This window comes from Sinohyriopsis cumingii, chromosome 2, assembly GCF_028554795.1.
Source record: "Sinohyriopsis cumingii isolate HCF-2022 chromosome 2, ASM2855479v2, whole genome shotgun sequence".
Classification (NCBI taxonomy): Eukaryota; Metazoa; Mollusca; class Bivalvia; order Unionida; family Unionidae; genus Sinohyriopsis; species Sinohyriopsis cumingii.
Window position 1 is genome coordinate 63,822,813 of NC_142962.1, and position 21,711 is coordinate 63,844,523.

General features: G+C 34.7%; 1 protein-coding gene across 1 annotated transcript in view; it reads right to left on the minus strand.

Moving 5' to 3' along the window:
* The window catches only part of LOC149805049 (uncharacterized), a 142,077-nt gene that overhangs the window by 95,740 nt on the left and 24,626 nt on the right, over positions 1–21,711 (minus strand). The window contains exons 7-11 of the mRNA XM_089933439.1: positions 21,093–21,345; positions 15,751–15,914; positions 7,633–7,806; positions 2,105–2,357; positions 228–391 (exon numbers count right to left, since the gene is read on the minus strand). Coding sequence (XP_089789565.1) covers positions 228–391; positions 2,105–2,357; positions 7,633–7,806; positions 15,751–15,914; positions 21,093–21,345 — 1,008 coding nt within the window. The remainder of the gene's footprint in view (positions 1–227; positions 392–2,104; positions 2,358–7,632; positions 7,807–15,750; positions 15,915–21,092; positions 21,346–21,711) is intronic.

The window sequence follows — 21,711 nt, forward strand, 5'->3', positions numbered from 1 at the left end:
GATAGTACCATCCTATGGGAATACTCCCTCCACCCTTTCACAAACCACTGAACACTTAATTGTTAGCATTTATGAACATTTCAAGTAGTAAAAGTATATGATAATATCAGCACATCAAAATTCCTATTTGAACCACTCCTGACTGATATTCATAAAAATTAATCTCTTAATGAGCAGCTGTCAAAATGAGTTTCATAATTATGTTGCGATTAGAATCAAGCCATTACCTGGTAGAATAAAGCTAGAATTCCAGTCACATATAGGTTTGGGAAGTCTGGTATTCTCAAACACTGGGGTGTTGATGACACATGGTGCATTTCCATCCAGACACACACTAATGTTCAAATTCACCAAATACACTTTTTCTCCAGCCAGGTCATTTATACTGAACCTGATAGAAAAAGTCAAGTCAAAGTATGATTTGTTTTCTCCTTAAAATAAAGAAAAAATAAAACAATTATTTCATTATTACAATTGTTTTATTTATTTGATATTTTCTATTAGGATTTGAAGCTTAAACTGTGCATGTTTACAGTTAAAACCATCAGAAAAAACCATGTACAAATTTTAGTACAGGAAATAATGAGATGAATAATGGTCTTTCAACTTTATACTTTTGGTGTTGTACTAGATTATAATTTGAAAATAATGTAAACTTATTCCTACTCTCATGGGTTCATTTGCATAAATCCTAAATACCATAAAACTGAATAGTTCTTGTTTAACAGAAGCAAACTAGATAGTGTCATTACATCACAGATGCCCCTGCTAATATGAAGCAATTTAAGAGTAGAATTCTAAGTCAAACATGGGCCATGACTTAATTAAACATTACTGGAAAATGGTGAAATTGGATTTGATCGAGGCCTTCATATATGTAAAGCTTTATACTAAATTCATGAAGTCCTCAATAATTATTAAACTGGAACAAAATTCACAATGGATGGAACATGATATGATGGAAATGGAATGGACCAACATTGACAAAATTTCAAGTTTCCTACACAGATATAATTGAGGCTCATAATAAAAGAATTTATTCTAAAACTTCACTTTGTATGCTCTCTATTATTCTTTTCCCTTTTCAGTATACCTGTGCAAGATATCTTGAGTAAGTTGTATATGTAAGTCATATTCTACTAGAATAATGGCAAATACCTTGGATGAGACATTTGTGGCAGCAGTGTTAGTTTCCTTTAGGAATAGTATTTTCCTGCTTGCATATTATGTTAAACCTTTGATATTAAATGTTAATATTGCATGTAAACGGTTTTTAAAGATGTATACCATAGTGCTATAATTTATTTATTTGACTTGGCAAATATTTTATTTTATCTTACTGTCTCTATAGGTGTCTTCTGCATATTCTGTATGACTGTTGGGAACTGGGAAAAACTCCTGAATAAACCTTTCAAAAATCATATGCATTTAAATTCTAAAATGTTAAAACTTTAGACCAATTTGAAAATATATTATAATGGCATGAAAAACTATTAAGGTCATCTACATGTATATAAAAACATGCATAATATATGCATCCTACCTTAATTTCTACCTAAACTGGTTATTGCTAAATATGCTAAAATGGTTTTGTTATTAAAAAAAAGTAGTAAAAAACTGCCAAAACTTATGCAATCACCTTGAAATCTAATCAGGTAATATACCTATGGCTATGATAAATTATGCAATATTTCACAGCTTTTGACTGCTTTTGTGCTATTTCACTAAAATGAATTCTTGATGAACACACATATAATATATCCCATTTTGTTATTGCCATGACAGCATACAAATAAAACATGAAAACCACTGGAAGAAAACAGCATGTGAAATTTGCCAACTCCTAGAAGAATTATTAAATCTGAATTGTTCAAGACATGTCCATATTCTTACAGAATTAACTGTGCAGATTTTGTAAATCAGTAAAAAAGCTACTTCTGGACTAGGAACTACAATCCAATAATTTCTGCATGTATTACAAAGATAAAGTATTAAATATAAGATATGGCTGAAAAGTTATTTTTCTGTATATATTGCAGCATAAAATATACAAAATTATTTATTTTCTCATCTCAGAGACATTTATTTCTCTTTATAATCCTACCTGATTCTTACAATCCCCTTAAGAAACACTTCCTGGACAGTGCCCCAGATGTAATCTACCATCATTAAGTCAAACTCCATTCTTTCTATTCCCACAGTCACCATCTGATCACATGTGTCTAGGTAAAAGTACAAGTGGAAGGAGTGGCTGAGTGGTTCTACATCTACACAACAGTCCAAGCTGTTACAGGAGTCAGATACATGGCAGTTTACTGAGTCTGGTAAAACTATTCGAGAGGACAACCTGGGGCAAACTGAAATATAATGAAAAGTAGCTTACAATTTCAGAAAAATGTACTTTTTCACCACCACCACAACATCCATCCACCATACAGCATGACTCTATAATTAAGTGGATAGAAAGGCACAGCAGCTATCTGTCTGCTCACATGTCCAAATGCGTACAAGAGTAAGAACATGCCAGCACACTAAGTATCAAGAGCAGCAGTAAAGACAAAGTGACCCTGGCAAATTTCAGGCTTGGTGTATATATGTCCCAGAACTGTCCTGCAAATTCAATCTTACATCTCTCCAAGAAATAAAAAAATGTGCATAACAATGAGAAGTCATTAGGAAAGTCAAGTTTTGCAAGCATGTGCAAAGCACCTATGTGTATACAGATTCTCATTTATAACCTAGCCTTGTACTTAATACTTTCAACCTGTGCATGTAAAAACCAAGTAGACAACACTTAATAAAACAAGATTAAAGCAAATGTCAGAAATAATTCCATGTTCCACTTGAATAAATCAAGTAATCAGTTTATCTCTTTATTTTGTTTATTGTATTTAGATCATCATACTAAATAGGCACATTGATAGCAAGGCTGTTTTAAAACTAGAGTTAGCAGTGGGTGTATCATGGAGACCACCCCACCCCACCCTGCAAAAATCAATTTGCAGGCTAAGGGCCATAAAAGATTTCTGTTGTAAAACCGAAGTTTTAAGAAGAGTCAAGGGCATAAGAAGGCCTTCTCTGTTCTAAATGTCAATGTGGAATGGTGGAAAGTCAGCTCATTCAAATCCCCTCCTCCGTGCAGGGTTAGAAATCTAGAAAAGGCCAGATCCACCCTCATATATGTCTGGAGAGTGGGCCACCTTTCTGCCATGTGATGCATCCAGCAAGGATGTTCATGGTTAGTTAAATCCTAGACTTTACAAGGGTTAGGTTTGCCATTTTCGGGATGTCTAAAAATAAATGGATTTGTACAATCACCAGGATTGTGCTAGTTTGCTATTACAATTGTATACATAATAAACATGTTGTTGTTGTTACAGGGTTTAACTCCGTTTTTCAGCACAAGATAGGCTATACATGGTGGCCAGTATAATTGGTGGAGGAAGAACCAGGGAAAACCCTGGAAAGAATTACCGACCCATGAGAAGTTAGTGGCATGCTTTCTCACATACTCACATTGGTTGAGCCTGAGACCTGAACCCACGCAGACAGAGGTGAGATGGCATTGATCCGTAAAATTGAGTGCTTTAGACCAGTCTCCCCACCACATACATACATACATACATACATACATACATATATAATTGGTGTAAACACAGTGGTATGAAAATACAGCCAAATCCAAAGCCATGATCATAGGTAGTCAAGCAAGAGTAAAAATTGAGATAAATGATTTCAGAGTAATAATAAAAGGAATGGATATACAACAGTCTAAAAATGAAAAACTACTTGGCATCATGATAGACAATATCTTGTGCTGGAATATACAAGTTTTTCTGGAGCCAAGCTATAGAATCCCATACAAAAGGTGACTCATTCCAAGCTTTTAAAAGCTTCTTAGTCAACATCTACAGAAACAATAATTTGTATGATCTTGTTTAATTCAGTAATACTACTTTTTTCACTATATATATCCACTTATGTTTGATGCATGTGCATGTTTACTACTACTATTTGTATGAATCTGTATGTACTAATCCTTGAAACCTTTTGAATATTTTATTGTAGCAGTAGATCAGTTGTAGAGTTTTTAAAAGCAATTGTTACCTGAAGACACCTCATCTTGTAAAAATTGTGCATTATATATATTTGTATCAACGTCACTGTAGAAGGCCTCATGGAAGATTTCAGTTGACCAAATTAACTTCTTCAAATAAAGTCATTATTATTATTATTATTACTATTATACATACAAAGAGTCATACATATAAAGTAGATGCTAATTAATATAAAGGTGTACAATACCTTTAGTTGAAATCTTACATTTGTTAGGAAAGTTATTGTGTGGAAAGCAAAGTTGGACAATTGGAGACCATAACTCTTTTAAGTCATAATTTGACATTCAAAATTAAACTCATTCAAGGTCTCGTCAATACCAAGCTGCCTACTTTGCCAAACTACAACAATGCTTAGCAAAGTTATTCAACAAGAAAGAGTCTGGAATAGGAATGGTTTTTGGACTACTTTCAGCACCTGCTTCCCAATCAAAAGCTCTCTCTCAGTCTGTAAAACATCTACCTTAATGGAATCATTTGTGATCTTTGTCGTGAAGGTAGACAACAAAACTGGAAGTGGCTGGATGAACAAGATCTGTGGCCCCTCAAATAACTTGGATTATGTAATCTTTTTGGAAATAGGTTGATATAAATCTGGCAAAACAGAAGAAATCTGGTGCCCACAGGAGGATTGCCATGAGGCATGTGAGATGGCAAGTCACTGAGAGGTGATGGGAGGCTTGGGGGAGGAGAAACCTTTTCTCTCCCTCTTCTGAAGTTGACACACCATTCCCATCCAAATTATGACATGGTATTAAACACTTGTCTGTCCACTTTATACCAGACTTGAGCAGACATACTGATATATGTAATTTTCTTGTCAAGGCTAGGTACATCTGAATGATAAACATTGGTTAATGATTTGTACCAATAGCAGTGCAAAAATTGTAGGCAACTGATTCACAGAAAGAAAAGTAAAACTCAAATTACCAGTCTCACAAATTTTACTTCAGATATGCATGGTAATTTCTGCGATCTCTGTGGCACGATTCTGAATAGTGAATGTTTATCATCATCATTGATATCCATTTTGTACATAGTGCTGACTGCCAGTTGAGTGCAAACTGCCAATGGAGAAAAGTATTCTGACAGGCAAAATTGTGTCTATTTCTTCAATTGCCTCCTTTAAGATAAATTATGTCCTTTTCATGGTTAGACTGGCAAATCTGTGTCACCTGCCTCATCAGTCCTTCTCTTGTATGCTCTGTGTCCTTATGACAAAGGTAATGCTTAATCATCAGCACACATGAATAAAAGGTTCTACCTGTTGGATATATTAGTAAAGCTAGCCACGTCATGTCCACCATGGAGAAGGATCTGGCTGGGGAATGCCAGTCTGGAGTAGTCAGTTATTCTGGGCCAAATGATTGGATTGATTGCTCCAAATCTGAAGCCTGCTCAATAATCTTTAGTATCATGAAAATGGACTGTAAAGCTTGTCAGCTGGCCAGCCAGTCTGGGCATGTGGAACACAAGCAATGATGGAACTGTAAAACAACATGCTGTTTGCCAGTCTGAGATGACAGATTCATGATTGACAAAAACCATACATTTATTGTCCAGATGACTGGATCAGCTTGGCAGCTGGGCCAGTGTATGTTATATGACTTGTGGCACTGTCCAGCCAGCAAAGTTAGAATATAATACTGCAAGCCTGGCTTCAACATTTTAAATTCCATACATGAGCATGGATAGGGGCTTGTGCCAGTCGGATGTCAATTTAGCTGAAAATGGTCCTAGTTTTTCCAACATTTAAGACAACAGACTTGCTGTACTGTGTGTATTGTACAAGATTCCAATATCACTTGAGTGAAATCACTTGGAATTGCTTAGGTGGTTGTTGCTGTAGAAACTGTTTTAATTATCTTTGTGCAAGGTGGGGGGCAACATTTTGACATCTCCAATAAAACTTGTCACTGATTCCAAATACGGATGACTGCTTAGTGCTTTTTGTTCAGAAGATGTAGAGCATGGCCATTTTAAAACCATCATTCAAAACACTAGACCAAACTTCTTCCCATATTAAACACACTGCACGTGTGTGATGAAGAGCATTTTGGTTAGTCAAAGCATGTTTCATGGTTGTTCTCTTTGACTTTTAAGTGTCTGCACTTCTTGCATTTGCTCGACCTCTCTGTAATGAGAGAGAGAAGAAAAAACAAACTAGCGCATATAAATAAAATACAAACTGCTCAAGTAGGCGAATTTACATTACAGAGATGATGTAAGAAGTGAGAAAAAATTACAAAATTTAACAACAAAAAACAATACACAGATGAAAAAGTGAAAGTTACTAATCAAAATCAATGGAATAAGGAGAGTAAATCTGTGCGAGTTACTTTCTTTGATCTGTATGGCTTATTATATAGAGAGAAAGATGTTTTTAACAGGTGGATAGATGGATGGACACATAGATGGATGAAAATGTGTTAACTATTTGACTCTGGCATGTCAATGTGGGACCCTAAATTGTGTTTTATTAACAGTCAAACCTTACAGCAGGAATGCACCACACTTGTGTTCAGCTCCAAGAAACATGACCTACAGTCTTACCCTAAACAGACTTTTAGTTTTGAGACACATCATCTTGAACAAAAATTCTTAAACAACGAAATATCTATTTGCAAACAATAATATCCTTGCCAACTGAAGCAAGTTTTGGCAAGCCAATATACAAACTGGTATTGAGGAATTGCAAAAGTCATCCAAGCCTGAAAACTACATCACAGTGACCTACTTTTGGTATGGTTAAGTTACTCTCTATGTGATGCATCACATACCAACTTTCAAAAATGTAGTCCAATGGGGTCCATGATTTTGCGGGTGTAATGAACTTATAGCTAAAAATATAAAAGTCATTCAAGTGTAAATATTGTGTCACAGTTTACCTAGTTTTTTATGTTTGAATAGCACTTCATGGGATGCATTTATATTAAAAAATTCATGAGTTTATCTAAAATATTGTTCAAGATGCTATAGGTGTAATAAAAGGATATCTAAAAATACAAACATCACTTGTGTAAAACTACATAACAATGATTAAGGTTTTGTATAGTCAAGTTCTCTTGTTTCAATGCATCCACATACCAGTTATCATTATATTATGTGAAATAGGGTCCAAACTATTGAGGATGCAATGAATAGATAGCTGAAAATGCAAAAGCCATTCAAATTTGACAAACAGGTTACACTGACCTACCATTAGTTTTGATCTGGGCAAGTCACTATCCCTAGGATGCATCCACATATCACTTTACAGAGTCTACATGAATTAGGGTCTAAGGTACTAGGTGCATAATGAAAGCAAAATCAAATGCACAGACAGACAAATGTATGAACAAGCAAGAAATGTACAATATCCCTCTAAAGTTTTATAGGTGAGGTGATAATTATACTCTCAAACATTTAAGAGTGAAGCAATCTGAAACTGCCAAAGCTAAAAGGCAGTCTAGCAATTTCAACAAAACAGTCTTCTTCATTATTTTTGTTTTCACTTTTACTATACTGTGTTCCTTACCAGTTTTCCATCCCAGAATATTTGGCTGATAGAGCTGGGTATTCAGTTTACACTGTTCTGTGTTCAAATATTGAGCCACTCCAAGCTGTTCCAGCAGTTGAGACTTTACCAGGTCAGGTAGCACACTACCAAGAGCCATGCCTTGGTTTTCTAACCATTCTCGGAGGGAGAAACCTGAAAAAAATCAACACACTTAGACAAAACTAAGAACTGGATAAAAAGTTTATAAATAGTTTTCAATATGACATACATTGCCATTGAGGAATTCCTAGAAACAATGATGTAAGCAAAGATGACAGGACAATGCCGGTCTGGTTTGCAGTCTGATTTTGAACCAGTATCACAATGCTGATTATTCTTATCAGAGTATAATAATTTATTTTAAAAAAAGTTAAAGCAGAGCTCTCTGATTAGTCTTTGAGATAAAGGACTGAGAGGCATAAGTGTATAATTATTGCTATCATAAGTGGCAAAAAAATGTAATCTATACATTACGTGCCAGAATCACAGCACATATGAGAAAGATACATTTTTACTACTAACCTGGTTCTGCAGCTGGTCAAAATTCTTGTCACAAAGAGCAAAATCCATATGGATTTGAATCAAAATACAAGCACAAAATATGCTGAAAAACTATTATATTCAGTACTCATATCAACTAGACTTCATGTGTAACTTTTGCTCAATGTTTGTAAACTGGAATTATGCAATGATCATGGTCAGGTGCTCAGAGTGCTGTATTATATAACTCTCATATTCTTCTTTTAAAGTATGTAAAGCGGTATTGATTTGTCCTTCTTTTCTGATCTGACATGTTTTGAACTTTGAAAAGATCCATCTGCTCCAACACTTTCTGTCATATGACGTCCACAACTACACTTTCAAGCATTTCACTTAACATCTACCTGTACGAAAACGTCCGCCCTGACTTTAACCAGATTCCAGGTGGAATTTTAAAGCGGATTTCACTTAAAGACTAGATTCCACTTATTATACATTTTAGGTGGGTTCAGGGTGGATTCAGGGTGGAATACAGCTCGAAATATGCAAATTAGTCCGTCGATTACTAGGCAGAATTTGTTTATTCCACCTACAAGGCGGAATTAGTTTATTCCACCTACTAGGTGGAATTTGTTTATTCCGTCTACTAGGCAGAATCTGTTTATTCTGCTTATTTAGCCTAGATTCCCCTTATTATCACTTTTAGGTAGATTCAGGGTGGAATATAGCTTGAAGTATGCAAATATGCAAATTACTGTTACTAGGCGGAATCTTTACTTCTGCCTAATTAGATGGAAATACCTGCAGAAACCCCATCCAATTATGAAAATGTCAAGGCAAATTTCAGACAGGTTTTTTAAAGCAATTTCTGCCTAAACCATAAAAATATACTTCAGATTTCTATTAAACTGCCTAATGATTTTTAGGCATTATTGAGAATCAATGATAAATATTCACAGTAATTTTTAAAATGGATCATAAATTTTATTTTGACAGACATTATTAAATAAGATTTAGGTTTTTCTTGTCCTGAGGGGCAATGCCATTTTCTTTCTTGCATACAAAATCTACTCCAACATGGCATCACTTAAGTATTTTTCATTTCACTCTAAAGTTTGGTGAGATTTCACAAATATTTTGACCAAAACTTTCATTGAAATTATGTTGAGGTCTCACTCAAATTTCTTTGAAATATTTGTGAAGTTTCACAAAAAAATTGACTAAAACTTTTGTAAGATTTCAATAAAATTTTTATCATTATATAGTATTTGACTGAAGTTGTTTAGTGTTTCAGACATTTCAGCAGGTTTCAAAGAAATAATGGATATGAATTAAACAGGACTTTATTAACCAAGGTGATATTTAAATGTGCATGAAAACAATTATACTGATGTTGTAATTATATGACATCCAAGGCAAGAGAAATGGGAGTTAATAATAATAAAAATAATAATAATAATAATAACTTTATTTAGAGAAGGTAATTCAATTAGTTACAGAACTAATCTACCTTGAGGCCTTCTATCTGTGATGTACAACATATACAGCATGATATGAAGTATCTGACACTAAATAATTAAGTGGTTTTAAAAATCAAAGTATCAAGCCTGGAGCATATGCACAGGCATCTATGAACACATAAACATATATAAAATATTAATCTGCATTGAAAATTCAGCCGTGAAAATAATGTAAAATTACAGAAAAGCATCCATTTGAGACAATTTGATTATGAGAAGAAGAAAAGCTTCGAGCCTGCCTTATGTCACTTGTACTGTAGACTGGATTTTTGATTCCACAAACTATGATGCTGTTGTGGTCTCTTGAATTAGTCCTTGTTCCATAAGCAGCCGTGACAAACGTTTATCATGATATAATTACTCTTATTTTATACTGAATTCCAACACATCAAGAATATTTTGATAATATACACAATAATGCCTCATGAGATTGAAAGTAGATTCTACTTTTCAGCCAAGAAAATTACGCAAAGATATGACTATCTTTGATAGCCATGGATATTTGGCAACAATTCCCACCAGTGATCTACACGTTGTCCCTCCTTAAATTCTGAAGTCAATCAGTTTGGAGTTGTATAACTTCAAAATAATCCTGATTCAATTCCTTTTCCTATTTAGCATGTTAGCCACTACTGTAAAGCTCTTTATGGCACAAAAAGCAAAATGCTTGTCCTGGCGTTCAGTTTTCATACAGACTGACCAATTATGTTCCCATATAATTTGCGTTCATGGTATTCTCATTGCCGTACATTTTTCAAATGGTTATTCAATCTCGTCCCGCTCGAAAATTCGAATCGGCATGTTTAGCAAACATGCGCTTTCCCATCAGTTTTTGTTACGTGACGATTCATTGGGCAATTACAAAATTTTCACCAATCAGAAAGCTTTATACAAGATCCTCTGTTAAACAATAAACGGAACAAATACTTATTTGAAAACTCGTTGTGGAATGGGACCGGATAGAACATTATTTAAAAAAATGTTTCGGAGACAATATTAAAAAATGGGTCCATATCGAGGAAATTCAGGTCAGGAGAAAAGCAAAATTATGTTTTAAAATGAAAAACAAGATGAAAAATTGTTCAAGGGCAGTTAAATCCAATTGAAGTTAAACAAATATACAACAACAACAACACATTTTAAAAAGAAATTTAACAAGGAAAGCTGTGGGAAGAAGTTATAAAGTGTGCCCAAAATAAACAATAAAATTACAGCTATCAGAAACAGGAAATATAAATGATGCTGAAAATCATTCAAATTGTACCAGAAACAATAAATGTTATTAAATCTTATTGATATTTTTATAGAACTGTCAGTGATATTACAATCACAAAATATCACTATATTTTCAGTCATTTTACTTTACAGACACACAAAAGCCAAGTCCTAATTATGCCTTATTTAACTGATGTAATGACTAAGTTCTTCATTCCGCCTAGATGTTGGTTAGAAAATAAACTAAGTCCAGATTCCTCCTTTCATATAATAGATGTCAGTGACTAAGTTCCTAATTCCACCTTGATGGTGGGTGGAAAATCAACCAAGTCCAAAATTATGCCTAAAGATGTATTTATAGCAGGAATTTGACAAAAGTCCATCCTATAGTTAGACGGACTCTAGATGGATTCATCTTTGACTTCTCAAATTTTCCATGTCCGCCTTTGTATTAACCAGATTTTTAACATTTTAGGCAGATTCCGCCTGGAGTCTGCTTAAGTTCCAGGTGGAATCCGCCTAATTATTTCATACGGGTAGTGCCATTTTCTTTAAAAATATAGACTGGTTCACTGCCTGACAACCATATCAAAAACATTAATCTGTTAGGCACAGTTCAAATCTGAAGAACTTGTTTTCTCTAAAAATGGGTCAGATACAGTTGCTATAAATAGCAAATAAGAAAAGTACTGTTATGCTATTCTTATGCAGCAATCATCTTTTTTATGAATGTTCTCAAATTTATACAAGTGGAGTTAAAGTGACAATAATAAAAACAACTTTTATTGTCTTTTTTTCTTTAATGTACCTAGAATGAGTAATCATATACAGTCTAACGAAAAATGTAATCTAGTGAAAAAAAGTGTAATGATTATGCCATGCCAAAAGCATAATGGTTGGCAAATGTTTCGTTTTAATACACTGAAGATGAAAATTTCTTTGAACGGTTATCGCTTACATTCAATATCATCCATCCCATGTCCATAATCTCCACCACAAATACAAATATTTGACTACTTATTAAAACTGGTTTGTGAGCTGTCTTTGGCACATGTACGTGTTTGCGAAAAGCATTTATACATAAAAATTCTGGCATAATACACATGCAATGAAATTTTATTTCAGTAACATTATTGTATTCTGTAGATCATTGTCCAGAAATACTCTATCAAGATGACAAGCTTAGGAACATCACACAAAATATTTTTTAATAGACAATATTGTCTGTTTGTATTAAAAATAACTGCATCTCTATTTGATAGAAATATACTCGGTTACAATTTAACTTCACTCTTCTGTCTTTCGATATAAGCCAGGTAACTTAAGAGTTTTTTATTTTCGTGCTATAGGAGCACATAATTTCAAGTATAATCTAAAGTATCATTTTGCTTAAGTAAATATCCTAATCAACAATTAAATCAGATTATTATGTTTAATATATGTGATGACTCGTGTAGATAAAGGTTAGTAAGGGACTCAAATGGCAGCACAAGATATGCACTCATTGCATTATGGGTATTTGCGTACACAATTGTGACATCTGTGAAAACAACCCATTGGGCACACCCACAAAGGATCTCGCATGTCATAATAGGTCCAGTGTCACTGTACCCCTCCTGTTTAAGGAAACAAATCAATATGACTGAGTTGTCTGACAATATCAAAACCATCCTTGTTCAAATGTGATCCTGCCAGATGTGGCAAACATTGAGAATAGCCTTCACTTCTAAAAGTTAACATAAAAAGCCTTTTTGTACTGTGTCCACTAGCTACTGACCATGACAAAAGCAGGAAGTGGTTTGATTTCCTTGAAGACTGCTATATGATATCAAGTGCCACCAAGAGAGGAGAGCCATCTGCTGAGGGTGCAAGTAAAGACAGCCAAGATATAAAGGATCTGCCACTACACTAAACAGCCTGAGGAGTTGAAGAAAGTCTATTGCCATAATGAAATTCTTGAAAGACATCTTCTCCAATTAATCAGACTGATATGGATTAGAAACGCAATGCCTAAATGAATGAAATGTTTGGAAAGGAAGGAGGTCTGCAAAAATGCAATGGAAATTATGAGACTGAATCACATGAACAATATTGTACCTGGAAATATTTGAAAAAATATTACTAATATAGCAAATTACATGTACATGTATACACTACATAAAATTACAATTTGACTTACTATGCAATAGATAAAAAAAATTGATGGTTGATACTACACCGCTCCCACGATAACTCGCGCACAACGGGGTCCAGAAACATCGACCGCACTATAAGCGAGGGCGCAAGTTACCGAGGGACCTATAAAAAATCTAATAAAGAGATAGAGATCGATAGAGAGAGGCGAAGGGGGGGGGGTTGCATTGTTAAATACTCGTTTTATAATCGTGCTGAAAATAACTTTGAGTAAATATTTCTTTATAATGGTGTTGTTCGTTTTTCTTTATAAATTACCTTTAATTTCTGGATAAAGTATCTTGAAAAGATCGTAAAAACAAACATTATTCCACGAGGTATCAGTACTCTTAACATGTGTATCGCTAAACACATTGTGTATTACGTCACTGCTTTGTGTGTTGATTTGGATACATTCTACTTTTATTGTTTGTTCAAAATGAATCAAGATTTCTTTTATCAAAAAAGATAACATTCATATCGAAAAACAACAACGTCGAAACTTGTGTTGCTCTAAAAAAAAAATCTACTATCACTAGATAGATAGATAGATCGATAGATAGATAGAGTAAAATGTAAAAAAATAAATTCACAAAGATAAACCATTATCAACCATGAATTTAATGGGTCTAAACGTCAGACATGTAAAAAAAATTTTAAAAAATAATAATATTTAAATACAAATACGCGAGAATACGACAATATTTGCTGGGCAATTGTCTAACAGCAGTAGAGCTTTCTCCTCTAAGCCCCTGGATCGCAGGTGGTTTCTGACGGCGGGGACAAACATCTTAGAAAACCACTCCGTAAATATTGTTGCAGTCATCCATGCATTTCCACTATTTCTATATACAAATGGAAGGGTGTCCATATTCATGTAATGAAAACAACGGGGAGACTTGTATTTGCCAACACATAATGGTTTCATTTTATGTGTGCCAGTTTTGTTAACAAAAAACAAAAGTGTTAATCTCTCTTTGTTCAGCTTGAAACCCTCCTTTTTGTGTGTATCATCTCTGGTAGCTAGACTTTTGTCTGGCATCATCCGATAGCATAGACCAGCCTCATCACAATTATAAACTTGGTCGTCTATATATCCATCACGGGTCAGCATCTCTCGGAGTTGGTAGGGATAACAAGATGCGGCCGCCTGATTTGCTGAGCGTATCTCTCCCGACAATGAATTTTGTTTTATTCCATGTCGGCGCTGGAATCTCCAAAACCATCCATGGCTTGCCATGAAATCTGAATCAGTATCCATAGTTTTGGCCATTTTCTCTGCCTGGGCCTTGAGAATTGTTCCCGAAATTGGAACACCTTGTTCACGTTGCTGTGTGAACCAGGTGTACACAGCATCATCTACTTCTGTGTCGTTTGCAGTGCATTCCCGTTTCCGTTTAAATCCATCATCAGAATCAACTTCATGCAAATAATCCTGAAATTTCTGCTCATCATTGAGCCAACCTCTGAGTGTCGACTCAACAAGTTTAAGTTCACTACAAACTTTTGATCTTGATTCACCATTACGAACCCTTTCTATGACAGTAAGCTTTTCATTCACCGACTACGCCTTTTGCTTAATTCCCTTGCTCTCCATGATCACATTTACAAATGATTAGGATAAATTACTGATTAATATATACTTTAATGATAATAAGTACATACTATCTGAAACCATGTTCGATTGGTCCAATTAAATTGATTGATGTTGAGACACGATATTGACCACAAGAGTTTATGCATGTAGGATTTGCATTCCTTTGAACTTTTGTATTTTTGTACGTCTTTTACCTGATTTGATACAAAAGACCGACTTAACGTGATAAAACAAAGCAGGTCTATTTTAATTGATTTTTACAATGCAACAAACACTTCCCCAAGTCGTCGATCAAAACGCAGCCGGCACTTAATTAGGTTCTCAGAGATGTGCTCGCGGGCATCGATGTGACGGTCAATTGACTCTATTCATGTTTGAATAGAAGAGAACATGCAACGATTATACTGCTTACACTGCAACACAATGAAAAGATTAAAACACTAATTTCCCCTGACAAGACATATTTAATTAGTGTTCATTTCATTCAGTGTTGCCACCTGTTAGCATTTACTATAATTCATTGATCGCTGTTTCGCCGTATACATATACAGTATTATTAATTACAGTGAACTGAGAATATATTTTTTCCGATAAAATCTAACAAGATATGTGATTCCTTATTAAAACCTGAAAATTTCACGATGTTGATTCTAACTTTTCGGGCACTAACCGCCATTTTCGACGATAAAACGGACGATATATCAAGGTTTCATTCACCAGTTCTGATCATGATTTTCTTCATTTTTTAAAAATATTTTCTTTTTTGAAAAAAAACGGGATCCACGCCGGACACCGCGTTATAAGCGGGTTCGCAAGTTATCAGGGCGCGAGTTATCGAGGGAGCGGTGTACATGTAAATTCAACTGTATGGTCAGAGGCCTGCTGACAATTGTAAGAGAAATTTTAATCTAGGTACATCCAGGTTATGGTTCGCCATGTATTGGATAAGGGAAATTAATCAGTGAGAGTTGGTTCCATTTGTTACATGTATGATGTTTTTTTATAGCTAAAAGAGGGCTGATTCCTGGAGGTCACAGAAAGTCATTCCTTGTAACATATTTGATGGAGAAATGGCAGGGTGTAAAATAACATAAATGCTTCATTATCCATTACCAGCTATAGCAAATCCTTCATTAAGCTGGCACTGTCGTTTGGTCAGCTTGGTATTTCTCATGACTGGGAACCCAACATTACAAGAGTTTCTGGCTTCAAAGCAAACACTGATGTTCAGGTTGATCAAGTACATTCCCTCTGTCTTCAGATCAAATATTCTGAAACTGTAAACATACAAGTTAGTGGTGCTTTGATCAAGATTTTGTTTCTACATAGAATTTTATATGGTTTATGATACTGTCTTAGAAGGATGCATCAGGGTTCAACAACTCTTGGGGCCATGAGCACAGGGGCAACCAAAATGCTGAGTCTGGATTGCCATATGTTCAAGTCAGGAAGACCTGTTCATTACTTTATGATGTCACGATTTGTTAGAGATCATTTTCTGTCCATATTTCATAAAGAATACCCAGTCTCATCAAATGGGAAAAAAATGGAAATCTTAAAGCTAAGGGGGTAATAATGATATGCCTTCTCTCAGATCGGAAATTTTAAGCCATACAAACAGGGTCATTTTAGAAGGTAGAGCAAGAGAACATATAAAGTCAAGTTTGGTTTATTTATTCCAACCCCTGCCATGGGCAATATAAATCACATTGTTAGCTAAAAGAATCTGATTTTAAAGGATCTATAAAACACTGTTACTGCTGCTGGAGTCACATTAAAGTGTTTGCAATTATTCCTTTGACATGTGATAATAATGAGATTGACTGTCCTAGAAGAAAATTAAAATTTTCTTTTCTCTTCTTTCCTTATTCAATCTGCAGTCTTGGGGCTCTATTAATGGCATCAGCTACTTCTTGTTCTCTTGAGTCTTGGCATTTAATTTAATTCCTTGAAATTTTACACCAATCCAGACAATATTAGTGTCTGGTTTATAATAAGCATTCTTGTAAATAGCTATATAGGTTTCTGTACATGAGGCAATTAATTAAGATTGAAATACTGTTTTGTCTACCTTCAGGCTCCCCCAGGTACATCACCATATGATTAAACCTATCACTCCAGTCACTTTAGGTACAGGAGGGTATGACCAAAACCTGCCAACACCAACCCCCCAAACACTCTTCACTACATTGATACATGTGTCATAATTAATCAAGTTTTAAATACTGATTAGTCTAACTGCTGAGCTCACCTCCCCTGCCTAGGTAGATTACTAAAAGATCTAAACCTGCTGGGCTTTCTCCATGTGCATTATTGTATATTCTAAACCTGCCATGCTTCTCCAGGTACATTAGAATGCTAAAAGCCATTATTTATGTACATGCCAACTAAACAAGCTTGATATATTGTTTATTTTTTTCCAGTGGGTTGGTTGTTCTTTATGGGATTTTCCTGGGTTCTTCCTCCACCATTTATACTGATCGCCATTTATAGCCTATCTTGTGCTGAAAAATGGCATTAAACCCTACCACAACAATAACAACAACTGTTTAGTTTTACCTGCTGGACTCCACAAGGTACATTCCTGTATGATCTAAACCTGCCAGGCTCCCTCCTGGGACATGGCTGAAGGATCAAAGTCTGCTGCCTACTCCCTTCCCAGGTACATTAGAATGATAAAAAAAATCCAGGTACAGTGGGGTATGATAGATACCTGTCACGCACCCCCCCCACCCCATGTTCATGTCAAAATTCAGTTTGCAAAGGAACCATGAAAGTGTATCACAATGCAAAGGAGGTAACCTTACATTGAATGTTACAAGCATAATTAGGCTTGTTGTAAACAAAACCATTGAAAATATGTTATACCATTGTGTATAACTGTATTATCAATGGATCTCATGAGCTAGAACTGAAATGAAAAAATATAAATGAAAAAAGTCCTTTTTAATAGTACACATGTTCATACTTAAGCTATATACAAGCAAGTTTTCTAAGTGCAACCTGACATTTTGACAGACTAACAGACACACATAAATCTGCTGTGTGTAATATGTAGTCAAAAAAAACAAAAAAAATTTTGACCCTCCATAAGTCTCACTAGGTGGTAATAGCAAACCATCAGTTCATTCCTGTGATTTTCTATAAATTTTCCCACAAGTGTTTTCAAAACAAAATAATATTTCTATCACTAACTATAAACTTGCCACATCTGTGCTATGGTAAATCCACTCAAAGGTCATCAGTTTGGTGAAAGCATTTCTCTTTGTTTAGTTTATGATAGAAAACTTTGAATGCACTGACCTAAGAATGGGGAACAGACTGCCTGGGTTACCTATAACTCACTTGGCTTTAACATATATGTGATTCTACTGGAAGTAAGACAAAATACCATTCAGGATATATATATGCATTACAGAAGCTAGCCAGAACTGGTCAAGCAGGTATCATAACTGTTCCAGCAGTCCTTGAAGCTGGTGCAACATTGTGTGACCACATAAAGGGATTAAGGTTAAGAAGTATACACAACAAGCTGTTAATTCATTATGGCTTTTGAGTCTTGATCAAAAATCATCCATCCACTGGCAGCAATGAGATAAAAAGGAAAGACTGCCTACAACATTATTTCAGCAAAAACACTTGAATAAGTACCTGATTTTTTAAAATGTATTTATGGTCTTGTTTAATTGCAATAAACTGCATTGTTCAAGATGTCGCAAGTTCAAGTTTAATGAACAATAATTAAGCTGTCCTTGCTCAAGCTTACACAAGTCTAACACAGTACTGACTATACAGTACATATTAAGCAGCACCTATGAGCAAATTCAAAAGTGAAAAGAGGAACTGTGCAAAGCAAGACACATTTCATAAACACTGCTGATCCAGTTTGTAATAAGGGCATTGATAGAGCAATTTGACAATGGCTGACCTCAGGACATGGAAGAAAACATTGCTTTTCATAAACTATATTGAGTTCTGAATAAACACACGAGTCAACTTAATATAATTTTGTTTTTATCTTTTCATATTTGAAGTGCAGTTATTGCAACATTGTGTGATAAATAATAGTATAAAAAGGTAGTGCAGTTTTGGGCATATGTAAGTTGGAATCAGGGCTTGTGATTTCCTTAAAGTCACCAGCCCTGGGTCTGTGTCTAAATAAAGACTTTCTTTGAGCAATGATCAACACCAAAGTGTCAACATTCAGGCTGCACAGCAACTTTGTTTTGATCAAATTCTAGTGAAAAGAATCTATGCTTCCACTCCATACTTGACATTAGAACTACAACTCCTTTGAATGCAACTTTTGTCACTAATTCAGCAGTAGACAGTCTTCTATAATTGTTTAGCACATCATCCTCATTATTGTCAATCAAGTAAATAATATGTGAAATGGTGGTTGTTTATCCCAGACCAGCTTGCTTGTTAATTGTCTCTGTGGCAATTAACTGTATAAACTGCTCCAAGATAGTTTTATATGACATCTGACCAGGACTGTAACATATACTGTTTGCTGTGGAGTTTTTGTTTTGCATTTTTTCAGAAAGATTACTGAAATCATGTTGTTGTTTTTTAAAAACACAACTGTGTCAAGGGATTTGGGAGTAAAAAATCATGTTTTATCAAGACATGTCATGTTGCTGAAGGTATGCAGACAAAAAAGGTAAACAACTGTTAAATTTATGGAAGTAATTAAAATATATGTTTAAAAATCAGCCTATGAAAACTTTGTCAACAGTACAGAGAAGAGATACAGGTCTGTAATTAAATACAATGGAGGGCCACACTTTAAACCTGGACAATCATTTGCTTCATTTCAAGAATCTAGAAAAGATGGCTTATCAAAGTGACTGGCAAAGTAAATAATGTGGATGTGAGTTCCTTATCTAGCTCATGCAGAATACAGTTATTCATGCCACTGTGATTAGAAGCTTTACCAAAATAAAGTCTTCTGGGAACAATTTCTTTCTGTTATGCATTAGTTCTAATGAACTCAAGCTTACATCCATATATAAAGATACATCTAGAAGGTCAATATTTGTTTCATATAATACAATTTGCTCTATTAAAAAAAGATAATTAAATGCAACAGTTTTGTCAACTTCTTTGGTGATTACTGAAACAACTGAAAGGCTGACCACCTATTTTTGGAGATTGTTTTGTTCTGCTGGGAACAAAACTTAGTCAAATGAGGTTAGATTGGATTGATTGGCTTGGCAAAAGGCTCTCTTACATGTATGTATTGACCTCGTTTGTTGTCGAGATCCATGGAGCTTCTGATGGTTAAACTTTACCAGTTCCATTTGGAATATATTATTTAGATATCAACACTATGTGGTCAGTGGTAAGTTAAGCATATTTGTCAATATTGTCACATTTCAAGTAATCCTGGTGGTCAGTAGTGGATGTCCCAGTCAGTAATAGATGTATTATTATACAGGATTGCACTTTAGAAAAGGGCTTTATAAAGTGGACCTTCTCAACAGGAACTTTTAATTAACCTTAAGTTTTTTGACTAGGCATTATTGGTATTCATTTAATTTATAATTATCATATCTCCACTTCCAGTTATATTCAGGATCCTGCTAGTGTTATATGTTCTGCTTTGTACAACTACAAAATTAGTATAAAATGCAGGAGTTTCTCTAAATCTTTTGAATTATTTTAGAGACTTCAGGTGCTATTCAAGCTGTAACACACCATCTTAACCTAACCATGAAAATCATCACATTCATAAAATTTGATTGGTTTGTTTCTTAATTAGATAAATAAATTCTTTGACTGGAAATGTGTGACCATTTAAGAGCTTGGAAATAAATTCAAAACATCACAGGCAATATAGGTTTAGATATTGCATCAATAAAAATCAATACTAATTATGTAGTGGATGAGAGACGTATTAAGATAATAGTTGAAATGTCTTCTATTGATTTTGACAAGTAGTACTCATCTAGGATGACAGTTCCAGTCCATATAAATTTTGAATAATGAAAGTACTCTACTACAGTAAACTTTCCATGTCCATGAATGTCATCTGGACTTGTTTTAACATAAAATAAATTGTATCTGGACTTACAGTAAATCAAAGTCTAGAAACAACATATCTGAATAAATGAAATTGAAATTAAGACCAATCTGAAATTGACCAATCAATGACCTAATGTAAAGACTTACACTGGTGACATTTGGACCTTGTGTGGCTTTCATCAATAGAACTTAACTCTAGACTTAAACTAGATCCTGAAGTGAGCAATTTGATTTGCTGAAATTTAAGTCTGATATAATAGTTTCACTAATCAAATGGATGGAGTCTAGATTTTAAATGTATGATATCTTGGTGAATATGGACAAAGGTGTCCTAATTTGGTAATCCTATCAACCAAAAATATGACATAGCCATTATACAGTGAAAGACCATATGTCCACTGACAGTAACTGTTCAGTTTTAAACTTACTCTATTCTAAAAATTCCTTTCAGCCAGAAATGGTCAACTTCTCCAAACCTATAGTCAGATAAAGAAAGATTAGCCACAAGTTTCTCAATCCCAATTGCCATTTTGTTGTCACAAGGCTCAAGGAGGACAAAGGCCCTGATCGATCTCCCTATAATCTCCACATCCACACAGCAGTCCACTCCAGTGCAAGAGGTAGGAATATGACAGGAAACTCCATTATGGAGGGGTACCAATGGCAGATCAAAGGGACACTCTGAAAAATAGAAATTAGATATCAAAGTGTATATATCACAGACAAAGGAAAAAAGAGCAGCAATGTATCCCTCAAATATACTAATTTCCATATACTAAGTTATGCAAGAATTGAGTATATGTGTCCAATTTGTGATTGGCACAATACAACCTCATCTCTCTGATTAGTTCTTAATGAAGGATGCCACTCTCTGGTAGTGACTAGTGTTCCTGATTGCTCAAAATCTACAAAGACACTGTAGGGATCATAACTACAAAAAGTATATCCACATCAAGAGGGGTGGCCTGCAAAATGCATTTGTTGTGATACAGCAGAACCTAAGATGTCTCAAAGGCCACATCCTTATGGAGGCAAAAGAACTCTGTA